Below are 16,908 nucleotides of genomic sequence, written 5' to 3' on the forward strand. Positions count from 1 at the left end.
AACACAAGAAAATCAGTACAAAGTCAACAATGTGATGACTAATTACATTTCGACAGATCTAATTAGTGACACAATTTAACAAGGTGAAAGAAGAGCAGACATTCTTCTAAATATCTCTAAGTCTCTAATAGCTGTTTGTATATATATGTGAGTGACGAGGAGTACTTAGTGCTCAAAAGAAGTATGTCTCTGATAACATAACAGAGATACATATGCAGAATACATATACCTACATATGTAGAAATACATACACATACACGCATATCAATACATATGCATGTAAACGTAGACACACATACATATATAAACTCATATGAATATGCAGACACACATAAACATACTTACACACAAATATATATATTCTATTGTTTCCTTTTCTTCATCTCTATGTACATTTTTAGTATATAATTGGTATATACACATACAAATACTTTTAAATTCTAAACCATTACATTTATGTGTGTATGTATGTGTGTGTATGCAAGTACATTTACATATATGTATGTATGTGTGTGTGATACACACTCACTTAAATGTGTGTATATAATTTTTTTTTTTATTCTTTATATCTGTTGAATTGCCCGGAAGCGAATGGCACGAAAAAATGCCAAAGACATGGCGAGCAGGAAGAGAACAACACCAAGAAGAGGCATGATGCTACTATAAATGAATGAGTCTTCAAATGCAAATTGTTGATACCAAATAATAGCAAAGAGAATAATAAGGAATGGATAAACGACCCTCTCTATAAATGTCTCTTGTCTCCCCTCATTTATTGGGGGAGGTACAAACGCAGCACCGGCTTGATTTGATGTCGATTCCTCATTTCGACGAGCAAGGGAAGGTGTAATCAAACAATGGATAATGGAATTTCCCTTCACGTTACATGAACTCAGCGTGGAAGTATCATTACCAAGAGCTTTCCCGTTGAAGATGAAGCGTACCATTTTGTTATCTGAAAGTTCTTTTCTAAAATGTGACCTGTAAGACAAAAAAAAAAAGACAACCTTCAGATCAAAGGCAAAATGTTTGTTTAAAAATATAACATTAATTACATGTAACAAGGTGGTGAGCTGGCAGAATCATTAGCACGCTAGCCAAAATGCTTAGCAGCATTTTGTCTGTCTACATTATGAGTTCAAATTCCATTAAGGTTGACTTTATCTTTCATCCTTTCGGGGTCAATAAAATAAGCACCAGCTGAGCACTGGGGTTAGTTTAATTGATTTGGCCCCTCTCCTAAAAACTGCTGACCTTGTGTCAAAATTTGAAACTGATATTACATGTTAAAGATAGGTGCAAGTGTGGCTGTGTGGTAAGAAGCTTGCGTCCCAACCACATGGTTCCGGGTTCAGTCCCACAGTATGGTAACTTGAGCAAGTGTCTTCTATTATAACCTTGGGCCAACCAAAGCCTTGCGAGAGGATTTGGTAACTGGAAACTGAAAGAAGCCCATCGTATATATGAATATATTTGTGCATGTGTATGTCCATGTTTGTCCCCACCACCATCGCTTGACAACCGATGTCGGTATCTTTACATCCCCATAACTTAGCAGTTCAGCAAAAGAGACCGATAGAATAAGTACTAGACTTACAAAGAATAAGTCCAAGGGTCAATTTCTTTGGCTAAAAAAACCTTTAAGGTGTTGCTCTACCATATGATCCTACGACCGCAAGTCCGCCGCTCTAACCACTGGGCCATTGCGCCTTCACTTATATAGGAAGGGCATCCAGCCGTAGAAACACTGCCAGATCAGACTGGGCCTGATGCAGCCTCCCGGCTTCACAGACCCCAGTTGAACCATTCAACCCATGCTAGCATGGAAAGCGGACGCCAAATGATGATGATGATATATGTATATGTATATACATAACACACACATTTGGTAAACAGAAACTGAAAGAAACCTGTCGTGTGTATGTGTGTTGTCTTTTTGCCTTAATATCACGATAGCAGCAAGCACATGTTACCAATCATACACGTGTTGTCATTCATTTCAAGTCTTCCAGTCAAACATGAAAAAGTGGATATTAAAACTATACATATTCATGTATATGCGTGTATGTATATAATATTTAAAAGGATTCATGGACTCATAACTGCTGTACATCTTTTCAAAATTTCCATTTGCTATACAATCACAATAAATGGAAATTTTGGAAATATGTAAAACAGTTATTTAAATGAATCCAATTAAGGAAACACACATATTAAAAAAGTAACACACATATTAAAAAAGAATACAGTAGTTATTTAAATAAACCCATATAAATTTATATACATAAAATACTATGGATTTTCTACAATATCAACTGATTAGCTACAAGTAAAAGTTTTGCATAATTTACATTGTTTCAGTGCTGAGATTCAAAGTTTATAGTTCATACTGTTGTCTGGGGAGAGTCATTTTCTTTCTGTGCCTTATAATGTAACACACTCACCAGTAAGATTTCCACTTATTTCTTATTTGTATTTTCCTAAAATTTTCGTTGCATCTCGCAACCTTTTCAATAGTCTTGACTCTGTCCGTTGCTCACACTGCATTCCTTTTCGTTTTTGTTTGTGCGCATGTGTGAGGGCCAGTGTGTGTGTGTGCCTATGCACACACATACACACACAAATATATATATATACGATGGGCTTCTTTCAGTTTCCAGCTACCAAATCCTCTCACAAGGCCTTGGTTGGCCTGAGGTTATAATAAAACAAATTATAGTTCATTGTTTGTCTTAAAACATTTTGATACATTTTTCATTAAAATTTAAACTATATCATCATCATCATTTAACATCCATTCTCCATGCTGGCATAGGTTGGGTGGTTCAACAGGAGTTGGCCAGCTGGAGAGCTGCCCTGGTTCCATTTGACTATTTTGGCATGGTTTCTATAGCTGGATGCCTTTCCTAATGCCAATCATTTTAGAGTGTGCTCAGCGCTTTGAACATGGCACCTGCATGGGTGCTCTTACATGGCCTCAGCATGTTTTTTTTTAACATGGCACCATCACCAGAGTCTTTATATGGTACTGACATGGATGCTTTTACATGGCATCATAAACATAAAAATTCACTGTAGAGATGAGGTTAATAATCTGAAAAATTACAATCTTAATTGAACAGAAAAGTTAATTTTTAAAAAAAATTTTAAGATATTTGTGATAAACCTGGTAAGCAATTGAAGAGAAATTTTATAAAATACAAGAGAGATTCGTTATAAAATCTCATGTGGTGCTGATCATCTAATTACATTATGACCTTGACTTATTACAAACCACATGTCCCAGTTTCGAATGTGTATAGAGAAAAATCAGTTACTTACTGTCGAAATGCTCCAATTGTATCAGATAAATATGCATCAACAATGCGCTGAGTATTGTTCAAATACATCAGCTTTATTTTTACTTGTTTCTCTTTCCTTTCTTCTTTTTCTTCTTCTGCCACAGTCTCAGAAGAATTCTGCTCACTGCTCACCGAACTCTCATTTACTTGAGCTGATGCAGATTCACTTTGATCTTCCTCATCTTCATTCGAAGCAAGATTTTCTGAATCTTTGTCAGCATCTTCCAATAAATTACTTTCTGAAGAGTTCTCTGTCGTGTCGTCCTTTGCCGTCTCTGCACTGGTAGTTTCAGCACTCCGCACCAAGACAGGTGTTGGAGAAACTTCTTCGAGCGGTTCGCTTGGTTGAAGCGGTGGTTCCGCAGTGACATGTACTGCAGCATGGCTGGGTTGGACGTTGGTGAAAATTAAGTCTTGCATCGACTCAAGGACAAACACATTAACAAAAGGGATAAAGCGTAACTGAGTTGACAACCAACACGCCGTTATGAGGATGACAGCAAACATTATCATCATGGCGTATGTCACCTCATCTCCGAAGCCTTCAATCATTGGCATTTTGACTATTTAGTGTCTGAAAAGAAGCAAATGTCAGATATCATCATCATTACCAACACAAAACTACAAAATATCAAAACAACTTTCAGATAACAACATATTAACTGACTATGTCTATCAGTTTCTCACAACAGCATAAGCGGAAAGTGTAACCTCTCGAAAGAGCTGTTCTTCACTCCTGCTCCAGAGCATCAGCTGCGGGGTCACTCCGAAAAGCTCTATCTGCGACGATTTCATCTCAATCGAAGGAGAGGGGCTTTCTCCGTCCAGGTTGCGGATCCGTGGAATAAGCTGCCAGACAAGATAGTGAAGATGCCGACAACCGCTCGGTTCAAAGTCTCTCTTGACCAGAAACGGCCTGAACTCTTAGCATGAACACCCTCCCTGTACATAACTCCATGTTCCCCTATATGGCCTTGCTTTTTGCATTTTGAGCCAAAAAATTAACTTAACTATATTAAACATGTCTATTATACTGACAAGGAAACTGATCTTTAGGTAGGGTTGTAGAGTCAATAAACAAAATCTCCAACTCCAGCCCCTCAAATCCTGGTATGATATTATCAACTTCAACTCCACAATTTCTGGTACCACTAACTCCCCTTTCTTTCATAATTAGACTAATAATATATTCCATAAAGGTGGCAAACAAGCAAAATCGTAAGCACAATTTTGTCTATCTTCACATTCTGTTCTGTGTTCAAATTCCACTACAGTTAATTTTGGCTTTCATCCTTTCAGGCTCAATAAAATAAGTACCAGTTGTGTACTGGTGTTGATGTAATTGATTCACCCCTCCCCCTAAAATTGCTGGCCTTGTGCCAAAACTCATTGCTTTACTGGCACCCACGCCAGTGGCATATGTAAAAGATTCGACCGAGGTCGTTGCCAGTGTCGCCTGACTGGCCCCATGCCGGTGGCATGTAAAAGCACCCACTACACTCTCGGAGTGGTTGGCATTAGGAAGGGGATCCAGCTGTAGAAATTACGTCAGATCAAGATTGAAGCCTGGTGCAGCCATCTGGTTTGCCAGCCCTCAGTCACATGTCCAACCCATGCTAGCATGGAAAGCGAACATGATGATGATGATATTGATTAAAGGCACACAACATACATGGTCAATGTGATTCACTAGCCTAATGTTTTAAAGTTTAGGCTTAAAGGTAAAAAGATATGCTACTATGGCTTTTTAATATTATTTATCAAAAAATTTTTTAAAACATAAGCCTGATGACCACCCCCTAGTAAAGAAAAATAAAGGGTTATAGCAAATAGAGACTCGGACATTGCTTAGAAAATATTTTTCATTTTTAACCTCGTATATAGTACGCACTATGGATTTTGACCTTTAAATTTTGGGAAAAAATGTAGATTATACTTGAAGATTTACGGTGTATATATATATATATATATATATATATATATACATGGTCTGATCAATAAGTATCCAGATTGCTGCTATAGTAATGAAGCTAAAGCACGCAAAGTGAAGCCACTTGGCACAGATTGACCTGCATCTCTGCTATGCATGTGCACTAAGTTTTAACATTCTAGCTCACTTCCGCTGTTTACAGCAGTGCTTGGAAGGAAGGTGTGTAGCATGTGATTGTTGCATTGACCATGACAGAGAAATGTTGAGCAGAGAATCTGCATCAAATTTTGCCAAAAGCTTGGCAATACCTGCTCAGAGGCCTAAGCAAAGTTTGCAAAAAGTTTTCATCATTCACGACACAATCGAGATCTTGTGCAACTGAAACCTGAGTGTCATTTTGGTCAGCTGAAAGCAGTTTTGGCACAAACTTGGCAGGCACATGTCTCATACACAAATCTTCAGGGATAATGAACTGAACTGTAACTAATCTGCACATCCTCTTATAATTCATGGATGGTGATTCAATGATTTCCCCTCACAGCTGCACACACATCTGCGAAGTTTTTCTCAGTTCTGCTGGTTGCAGGCCTCCCAGAATGTTCATTAATACTGACACATTTTTGACCATCTTGGAACCGTCTGAACAACTCATACACTCCTCTCCATACACTTTCTGCAACTTTATGTGGGCTTCTGAGCAGTTATCGCCATGACAACTTTCTCTGTTATGGTCAATGCAATGATCACACACTACACACCTTCCTTCCAAGCACTGCTGTAAACAGTGGAAGTGAGCTAGAACGTTAAAACTTAGTGAGCATGTAAAGCAGAGTTCAAGGTCAATCTGTGCCAAGTGGCTTCAAACTGTATACTTTAGCTTCATTACTATGGCAACAGTGCGGATACTTATTGATCAGACCTTGTCTGTATCCTTGTTTTTTTCTGTGTCCCTTTCTGTAGAAGAGCGTAGGCTCGAAATGTAAAAGATTTTTTTCAATTCCTGATCGTTATACTAATACACCTGTTTGTTTTCTACACCACCTGTCTTCGTCTTTTGTTTTTTTCATGAACTCTCCCTATATATATATATATATACACATATGTATATATATATATATATATATATATATTATATATATATATATATAATATATAGTATTTTGTACTTTATTTTTATATTCTTTTACTTTTTCTTTTGGGTGTATACATATATGTATATATATATATATATATATAACGGGAAGCTTTATGAAAATAAACAAAAGACGAAGGCAGGTGGAAGACAAACGAACAATTGTATTAGTATGGCGCTCAGGAAATATAAATAAAACAAGTCTTTAACGTTTCGAGCCTACGCTCTTCAACAGAAAGATACACAGAGAGAGAAAAACACAGAAAGAAGGAGAGAAAAAAAATGCGTGCAGTAGCTAACGAATCAACATTATATATATTCTCTTTTACTTGTTCAGTCATTTGACTGCGGCCATGCTGTACTTTTAGGTGTTTTCGCTCAATAAACACACACCACGCCCGGTCTGGGAATCGAAACCGTGATCCTCCGACCGCAAGTTCGCTGCCCTAACCACTAGGCCATTGCGCCTCCACATATATATATATATATATATATATAATATATATATATATTATATATATATATATATTATATATATATATATATATATATATATATATATATATTATGTATATATATATATATGTATTATATATATATATATATATATGTAATATATATATATGCGTATATATATATATGTATATATAATATATGCGTATATATATATATATATATATATATATATATGCGTATATATATATATATATATATATATATCGTATATATATATATATGTATATATATATAATATATATATATATATAGTATATATATATATATATACACACATATATATATACACATATATGTATACACCCAAAAGAAAAAGTAAAAGAATATAAAAATAAAGTACAAAAATACTATAAAGAAGATTAGCAACATTATTGTTTACTATTTCAAAACTCTTAAGTACTTCAAAGTTAAAACTAAAAGACTGAGCATTGCATCTTAACAAACAACCATTTTAAATGAAATAAACTCAATTAGATATATAAATCATCCTTTCAATTTCAATATAAAATTTAAGTCAATGTTATATAAAAGATTGCAATGAATAAAATAAAATTTACTATCTTTTTCTTAAAAACAAAATTGCTTCCACCAGATCAACCTTCACTGAAACTCTTAAATTTGATTTATTATCCTCAAATTAGTATCTGTGAGATCAGTTAAATTAATAACTATAAAATTGGAAATTTTAATGCCTTATACGACTGTTTATTTTTAGTCATACTTTGTACATTTCTACTGAGTTCAGCTCCAATAACCTAATGACTGCTTCCAACTCTGACTCCATAACACTCACTTCACAACCAATAATGTTTTAGGTGAACCAGATGTATTTATAGTTAATTTGGAGAGGAAGTTGACACTCATATTTACAATGCCTTATTCATATAGCTAAAACTCTAGTTTGACTCCAACAAGGTCTAACTGCATGTCACACACACAAACACATAGATATACACTATAGATATACCTGTTCTTGTAACTACTTACAGCTAAGCAAGTATCAGTTTCATTTTACCACTGACAACATCAAAGACAGTTCCGTGATATATTGTATGCATGTAAACATGTTGTTTAGCACTAAGTCAGCTTTGAAAGAACACACTTATGATCAAAAGGTATTCCAGCCATGACCATCCACTCCCCAGGCACAGTTCACTGAAACCTATATCACAATGCTCCGTAAGATGATAGGATGTAATCTGGAATTTGGTTGGTATCTTTAACAGATCAAGAGATCATGTAGAAGCCCTCATTAGCAGCAGAAGGTGGGATACAAGTAAATTGTACCATATCTGTGAATATCTAGGAATGGAAATTAAAAGCTGGAACACATGGATATATTCATCATCATCTAACGTCCATTTTCCATGCTGGCATGAGTTGGACAGTTTGACTGAAACCTGGTAAGCTGCACAAGGTTCCAGTCTGATTTGGTATGGTTTGTACAGCTGGATGCCCTTCCTAATGCCAAACACTCCAAGAGTGTAGTGGGTGCTTTTCACTAATATAAACTTCTAGCAATGAAAAGTGAAATACATATATCATATCACCTGTAAACCTACAGCAAAAGTCTGCTGAAGGTTATGTGATTGTGTCATCAGTTCCATCACTATATATTTTTCTCTCAATATACAATATCAAAAACAACATATACACACAATAAGTGATGATTATATAATTATACAAAGTCATACATGTACACACACACACATGAATTCAACCAGATCGACACTTCCAGACACAGACATTATCATCTACCCATGATTGGCAAAACCAGTTATTGAGGTGCCACTCTAGATGCTCTAGCTGTCAGAAGGGTCCCTGACAGCCAGAAGGATCATGATATTAAAATGTGTTCAGTCATTGATATTGTCAAACTAGGATTTCTTCTGCTTCATTGCCTTCCTTCAATTGTGCCATGAAGAATGGTTTGGGGCAGAAATTGAGACGGGATACATGTCCGTAGTGGTAAAATTTCTACAGCAGAGAGTGGTTCCTGCCTGCCAACATATTCCAAGACTGCTGCCTAACAAAGCTATTTGTGCTCTGTATACAATATACATAGTAGCATTTCAAAGTATTTGTGCTTAAATGCCTGGATTCTTCATTCCTTGTCAGTTGTAAGAGTCTAGCTTTTGCATTCTTATAGAAAGCAAGGAGTGACCAGGGACTTGGACGCTGAGTTTCATAGAAAAACTGACAAGCTTGATTTTCCACATGACATTCAGTATCATCATGGTACATGAAACTAAACCAAGTTTTGTGTTTGTCCACTTTATCATGCTGTTGTCTTTGCTCTAAGTGAATGCAAGATATTTAACTCTTTAGCGTTCAGATTATTCAGTTACATGTAATGCTTATTTATTCACACTGTTTCAGATTAATCATGAATTATCTTGTAGCTTCAAGATTCTGATGATATGGTAGTTTATTTTTAGAATGACATTGTAGGGTAGATCTGAGGGACCAGATTTGGCTACTTTGAACATAAAACAGGTAGAATACTTTAAAGGGAAAAATTTGACAAGTCAGTCAGTCACCGGCTGATGATACATCAAAGAGGCCAGGGAACAGAAGAAGGAAGACATGCACTCAACACCAGAACTGAAGACACCTCCAAAAGGATGGGCCCCGCCACGTCAAAACGGTAGAGGAGTAGGGGCCGAAACCGGCCGTGGTTCCTCCTGATGATGTCTTGAGCTAACTGGATCCTATAAAGGAGCTGCTGTGGTAGCAGACCATGAAACACAGTTGTAATTCCTCCTTGGGTCAGATTCAGTCGGTTTAAATGCTAAAAAGTTAAAGCTGTCCATTTCTTCAAGGTTTTGTTTATTCAATATGATGTTGGATGATGTGTTCTAGAGGTAGCTATTGATCAGAATCTTGCCCTTTTCTCAAGTGATCTCCATTCCATGAATTACAGCCTTATGGCAGGTACCTGGAGTTCTGCTACATTGCACCTCATTAAGACAATATCAACAACAAAATGCAAGTTACAATGAGGCCATTCTTAAGTAGAAATGGAGGTTTCAAAGTCACATTGCACTCCATGTATGATGTTTACCAGGAAGATGTAGAAAAACATTTAGGAGGGGATACAGCCATGACAAACTCCATCTGAAGTCCTAAAGAAGTCTCTTAAGTTGTTTTTCTGAAGTGAGCTGTCTGAATTTTTGTACATACGCAGAAACATAAAACACATGCAAAGAAACAACAAAAATACACACTTTTCATATATATGTATGTATGCATAGATTATAATATTTATGTAGACGGATAGGGATGGTGAGGCTGGATAGAACAAAGATGATGAGAGGAGACAAGATGAGTAGGATGGGAATGTTTGAATGGAACCGGTACGAGCCCAGCCAGCTTCTTGGTGCAGAGGCCATTATAGTCATGGTGGAAAAAGTGTACCAGAGTGTATCTCTGAGTTACTTTACGCCAATCAGCCAGTTGTTTATAGTGTATTGGTGAATGAATCTTTGTCAATCAGTTGAAATGCTGTTTTATTTCAACTTGGTCTAGGACACTTGTGTGTTGCAAACAACATCCCACATGTGAACAACTAAATGTTCATGGTGGATCTTAGTTAACGTTTAGCAACTGTAAAGAGCTGATGTATATTTTGATCCATAAAACAAAGCCTAACTTTGGAGAAATAGTTCTGACAATGCAAAATAAATGTGATGTGACTTTCACAAATTATAAGCATTTTAGCTATGTGCAGTTCATGTGTAAAACTGGTGTGCAAGTCTGTTTCTTTGATGTGTAATGTGTCTTCGAGCTATTAAAAGAAACCAGATTGTCACATTCCCATGCTTTGATAGAATGGGGCAGGGTAACTGTACATGGAAGGGGCAGACCAGGTGTAGAACATGTAAATTGAATATGGAGGATGATAAGTGATGGGCAGTATCATCTACGTAAGAGTGGTTTGTTAAAACTGAATAAATAGTCAATTTATTTAGGGAGCAGTGTGGTGACAAAACTGAACCTTTAGGTACACCAGAGTTAACTGAGTAAAGGGGAGGGGGTGAGAGAGAGATTAATATATGCTGCACTGAAGTGGTTTGACAAGATGTGGGAGAAGACAGAGACAATAGGTGTGTGAAACTTAGCTAAGAGGTCTCACACCAGACACAGTTAAGGGCTTTGTTCATATCAAGGGCAACACCATTGCTTTTGTATAGTACTCAAATGTGGGAAAACACTACTGAGTGACAGAGCTAAGCCACTTTTCACACAAGAAACCATACTCATCAATGATGATAATGTAGTAGTAGTAGTAGATGAGGGTGAACCAGTGTACAGATATTCTGCGGGGAAGATTTCGCTCATTACCGTAACATCTAATGATGTGTTCTGAAAGTTATAAGGCAGGACAATCTATCTCAGATGTTTACGACTTAAATAACACAATGTCGTCGTGTTGACAGTCTGACAGACACTATTAAAAATATTCCAATTATTAGTGTCAGACACTCACATTGGGATTCACAAGGTTTTACAGTTCGATCTTCAAAAATGATGGTATTTGCAAATTTTATGCAAATTACCCAATGAATCCATTTTCTGTGCTATTATGTATGTGTGTACATATGTACACACAACCATATCTGTGTCTATGGTGTTTGTTGGTAAACAGTAGCACGATCAGGTAAACAAGGACACGACTACGTGTCTCTGTGTGTGTGTGTATATATAAGAAATTGGAATGGCGAAGGAAATAAACATTTATGTACTTCGTTAACTTACGGCTGAAACATGTCTATACTGAGTTCTAACACACGCACACATACATATAATAAAGTTAATGTCTGGTCATATATATTTACATGAAGTAAATGTGATCCACTGGCGATATATATATATGTGTGTATACATAACACAAAAAATAAACGCAGTGTATAGTGACATGCGTTATATAAGATTTATTAAACGTTCTTCAATAATTCATGTGAATCCTGCTCCACTTTACGTATTTAATTTCCAAACCAAATCTGATTCCATACCCAAATCTAACTGATTCTTACTAATATGTCTATATGTCCAATATTGGCATTTTGAGCAGTTGACAAAATCTATCTAAAATGTTCTTCGATAGCAATCACATCATCATAGTAGTAGATTAAATAAAAACGGTGGAGGTTTAAATCGGATCGAGTAAAATGAAACGACATGATAAACAACAACTGCTTAAAAAGAGATAAAAATGAAACTGAGGCCAACCCGGAACAGTTACAGGTCCCAGATAACCCTCATATTCTGAGAATTAGTCCATTTCTTCTAACTGTACATACCACACACTTTTTTTAGCAAATTTACTGGAAGGCAATACCTGCCTCCTTCGACTTCCACTCCAAGTCGAAACGGAAGAAGTTGATGAGGTGTCAGTAGACATTAAAAAAAAATTCCTGTTATGAGAAACCAAATTGACAAAAGAGTAAAACACATCCTGCTACAATTACTCCGTTTAGGCTGACCAAACCAAATGTTGTCTACCTAATCTCAAAGTTATCAGTTCTGTTAACAACACCATTCTATTTTTTTCCCTACTATTATTTAAGGTCAATAATAATAATAATAAACTTAACATACTGGAACATAGGTACAAGGTTACCGATCAAGGGGGGGGAGGTGTGAAAGTGAATTAAATTGGCCTCCTATCGGTACTTCGCTGGTATTTCGTTTTATCGCTTCCAGGAAAATAAAAGATAATAAAGTCGACCTTGGCGGGGATTTAAACAACAAATACAACCATATGTGATGGTGGGGAGGCAGAAGAATGCGATTGTTGAACTATAAAAAGGTGATTATATAACAGTTTCGTCGCTGTACAACATTAAAATACTGATGGCGAAGAAAAGATAAAATTATAAACAACAATGAAGTAGAAGAGATGAATGATTATTGTTGTTATTACCTTTCACTTAACTCGATGTAGACATTGCAAATACAATGATAGAAACCAGTATGTCACGTGACGACTACACTATACTTCCGCTAATCAACGAAACCGGACAGAAGTAATAACAAACTCATCGTAACCGGGCGAAAGTGTTCACAAAAATATACAATCCTATTACAGTAACTGTTGATTGCAAGTCTGTCTTCTATTGTATTTTACGAAACGGCAAGACAGCTCACGGATCTTTTCGGTTTGAACGGCAGTTTTTTTCTAGCGGTGTCATATGAAATTGTCACCTATAATTATAACCCTAGAATCGATCTATTGCATTTCAATCTCTTTTAGGGTTAGGGTTAGGGGTGGAGGAAGGGTATCTTTTTTTCTTCACAAAAATTTAAATAAACCCAATCTGTTTCTTAAACGAGGGACATATTCATATGGCACAGAATGCTTTTTAACTCAATAGACGTCACTGATTGGTTGAAATTGCAGAAATTGAAGGAAAAAAAGCAACAAATATCTTACAAACCATAGAATTTTCTCAATAAAGCCAAGAGACAAAGATGTTTTATAAACACATTCTACCAGTATACGAAGTTTAGAAGTGTTTAGTTACGTGGAAATTATTTTAAAAAACTGCCGTTCAAACCAAAAGGATCCCAGCTCATTAATTTTTAGATGCAATAGTGTATATCAAAGAAAGTTAGGTCGGGTGAATTATTTTAGTTTACATAACCATTTCTAATCAACCAACACACCATTATTTTAGCCCTTCTTACCTGTTCTATTGACCGGATTGAGTCGTCATTTGCATACATCAGTAAATCCTAATTCAGACCTCTTTAATTTTATGTCGCAAAATAATAAAAAGTTGAAATTTTCCCAAGTATACAGTGAGAAAATGAAGAGAAAATAAAATAAAAATACATCAGTAAATAATCAAAATAAAGTTGTCCTCATTGTCCCAATTATAACATCATATCAGGAGAAACTGGTGTTTTCCTCTAAGTTTTTGAAACACCTCTAAACATGCACGCTATTACCACAGTATCTATAATTTGATATTTCAATGAGACAAGGCAGCAACGAAGTGAAAAAAAATGTTTTATTTTACTACTAGTATATCCGTGACGTCAAAGATGCTGACTGTTTTATCAATGCTAAAAATGGCATCTCTAAACAAAGAGAGAAACCATTGCTAAATGTCAGCAAATACATGTATATACTCAGAATTGAAGTACCCGAAGAATCAGTTACTGTTGTAATGTCTCAGTTGAAAATAGCGCCCACATAATGTGCGTGTGTGTATATATTCTCTTATATGTTTTAGCCCTAAAGCTGCGATCATGCAGGGGTGAGCATTCTAGTTTGTTTGAAACATTGTAATACAGAAGTAGAAAGTGAAAGAAAAGGGAAATAAAGAATGCTTCTAACAATGCAGAAAGTTTCACAAAACAAACGAGAACCCTTTATATTTCGGGTGCAAAGGCTTATCTTCAGAAGTAAGCAATCAAAGAAATGTATATTTACATAGATTTCATTATTTTAAACTGCTTGGCATTTGGGTTAGCAGCAGTAACAGAAGCAACTCTCCAACTATTGGTCATGGTTCTTTCGGTTTATAAGATAGATAGATAGATAAAGACGGATATGGTCGGTTTATGGGGTAACCCTGGGTTTCACGTTCATAAAGCACTTAGCTTTACAGCATCTCTTCAGACCTTTAGAGAGACCGTGGGCCTAGGGTTTGAAGAAATGCTGTAAAACTAAGTGCTTTATGGATGTGAAACCCAGGGTTACCCCATAGACTGGCCATATCTATCTTTATATACTCTGCTGCTCTATAACTTAGAGTGTGCTTTTTTTCTGGATTTGTATTTACTGATAATATATATATATATATATAATTTTAATCCAAACGGGAAACAAAAAAACAACAACAATGGAACAATTACAGTATTATTATTAATAGGCGCTCAGGAAATGGAAGCAGGGAGGTATGACGTTTCGAGCGGAGCTCTTCGTCGGAAACATAAAGAAGGAAGAGAGAGGAAAGAAAGATCCCAGAGCGGGCAACAGGGAAAGAGAAAAAAGACGACTGGTGTTTACGAGTTGCACATGGTGAAAGGCGGATGTTTACGAAAACAGAGCAAAGTGGGTTTTAAAGGCAAAAGAGTGGAGATAAGGTTGGTAACGCAACAGATGTGTGTGTATGTGTGAGTGTGTGCGTGTGCGTGTGTGTATGTGTGTGTGTGTGAGGCGAGATGAAAAACACAAAAATATATATGTGTGTGTTAGTGTGTGCGTCTGTGTGTAGGCGTGTGAGGTAGGGCGAGACTAGTGGTCAGCTTAGCAGACAAGGTCAGTAGTAAGAAAAAGAAGGAAGGAGGAAGGGAGGGAGGGTAAGGGGTGGGGGCGTATGTAGCGTGCCAGCGTGTGTTGAGTAGTAGTGTGTGTGTGTGTCCAGTGTCGTGGTGGTATTAATGGCGAGTAGATTGAATGTGTGTAAGAGTAATGTATATATTTAAGCAATGTGTGTATATGTGTGCGCGTGTGTGTAACGAAAAAGGGGGGGGTTAAGGAAAAAGGACTCCAGCTGAGGGGAAGATGGAAGAGTGGTCCCGCGGAGACGGGCGTGGGAAAACCCAACGACACGCGACGGTCCCAGGAACGGGCGGGAGGTCTTGTCGGGTCCAAGAGCGAGGTGCCTGCGGTGCGTATGCGTGCGCGAACCGGCGCAAGCGCGTGCGTGCGCGCGCCTGCGAGTATGTGCGTAAGTATGTATGTGTGTGGATGTGTGAGTGTGTCTGTGTGTATGTCCGGGTGGCAGTGTGTCCGATGAATGTATGTGAGTATGTGTGTATGTATGTGTGTGCATAGATGTATGTCCGTGTGTGTGTGTGTATGTGTGTGAGTGTGTATGTACGTGTGGGTGTGGGGAAGTGTGTGTATGTGCATGTGTGTGCGCGTACATACAGGTGTGTGAGTGAGTGTGTGTGTGTGTATGTATGTGTGAGTGTGTATGTATGTGTGTGTAGGATGCATGTATGTGTATGGGTGTATGTATGCGTGTGTGTATGTATGTATGTGTACGTGCGTGTGTGTGTGTGTATGCGTGTAGGTGTGCGCGTGTGCATGCATGCATGTGCGTATGTGTGTGTGTGTGTGCATGTGTGTGGGTATATATGTATGTGCGTATGTGTGTGTGTGTGTATGCATGTGTATGTAGGTGTGTGTGTACGTGTGTAATGTATGTGTGTATGCGTGTGTATGCGTGTGTATGCGTGTGTATGCGTGTGTATGCGTGTGTATGCGTGTGTATGCGTGTGTATGCGTGTGTATGCGTGCGTGTGTGTATGTAGGTGTGTGTGTACGTGTGTAATGTATGTGTGTATGCGTGTGTATGCGTGTGTATGCGTGTGTATGCGTGCGTGTGTGTATGTATGTGTGTGTGTGTGTATGCATGTGTATGTAGGTGTGTGTGTACGTGTGTAATGTATGTGTGTATGCGTGTGTATGCGTGTGTATGCGTGTGTATGCGTGTGTATGCGTGTGTATGCGTGTGTATGCGTGTGTATGCGTGTGTATGCGTGCGTGTGTGTATGTAGGTGTGTGGGCGTGTGTATATGTGTGTGTATGTATGTGTGTGTATGTATGTATGTGTACGTGCGTGTGTGTGTGTGTGTGTGTATGTATGTGTGTGTGTATGTTTGTGTATGTGTGTATGTCTGTGTGTATGTATGTGCGTATATATATATATATATATATACACACATTCTTTTACTTGTTTCAGTCACTTGCCTTAAAGGGTGTTAGTCAAAGAAATTGACCTTTGTACTTATTCTATTGATCTCTTTTGTCAAACCACTAAGCTACGGGTTCATAAACATACCAGCATTGGCTGCCAAGTGATGATGAGGAGACACACACACACACACACACACACATACATACATCTCTCTCTCTCTCTCTCTCTATATATATATATATATATATATATGTAAATATATATATATCATTCAGCATGATAGATTACTAGCCAAAACAAACATTTTATCTCTCCTTGCTTCTTTCTGTG

The 16,908-nt window shown here is 37.2% G+C and overlaps 1 protein-coding gene across 2 annotated transcripts; it reads right to left on the reverse strand.

Annotated features, from left to right (window-relative positions):
• Positions 1 to 558: 558 nt before the first annotated feature.
• LOC115213483 (transmembrane and ubiquitin-like domain-containing protein 1) lies at positions 559 to 12,988 on the reverse strand. 2 transcript variants are annotated; one of them, XM_029782475.2, is made up of 3 exons: positions 12,846 to 12,988; positions 3,322 to 3,915; positions 559 to 981 (listed from the first exon to the last, which is right to left on the reverse strand). In XM_029782475.2, exons 2-3 carry the CDS (start codon positions 3,897 to 3,899, stop codon positions 564 to 566), a joined length of 996 nt encoding a protein of 331 aa, XP_029638335.1. In that variant the 5' UTR covers positions 3,900 to 3,915; positions 12,846 to 12,988; the 3' UTR covers positions 559 to 563. The 2 variants fall into 2 exon arrangements, with proteins under 2 accessions (XP_029638335.1, XP_036359709.1); XM_036503816.1 differs by lacking the exon at positions 12,846 to 12,988 and adding an exon at positions 12,521 to 12,660.
• Positions 12,989 to 16,908: the final 3,920 nt, after the last annotated feature.

Source organism: Octopus sinensis, linkage group LG6 (assembly GCF_006345805.1).
Source record: "Octopus sinensis linkage group LG6, ASM634580v1, whole genome shotgun sequence".
Classification (NCBI taxonomy): domain Eukaryota; kingdom Metazoa; phylum Mollusca; class Cephalopoda; order Octopoda; family Octopodidae; genus Octopus; species Octopus sinensis.

Bases quoted from the DNA above. Each gene is read 5' to 3' on its own strand.
- LOC115213483 (XM_029782475.2), bottom strand. From the start codon at position 3,899: ATGCCAATGATTGAAGGCTTCGGAGATGAGGTGACATACGCCATGATG. The intron at 982-3,321 runs GTAAGTAACTGA...TTTGTCTTACAG, and splicing joins ACAATTGGAGCATTTCGACA to GTCACATTTTAGAAAAGAAC.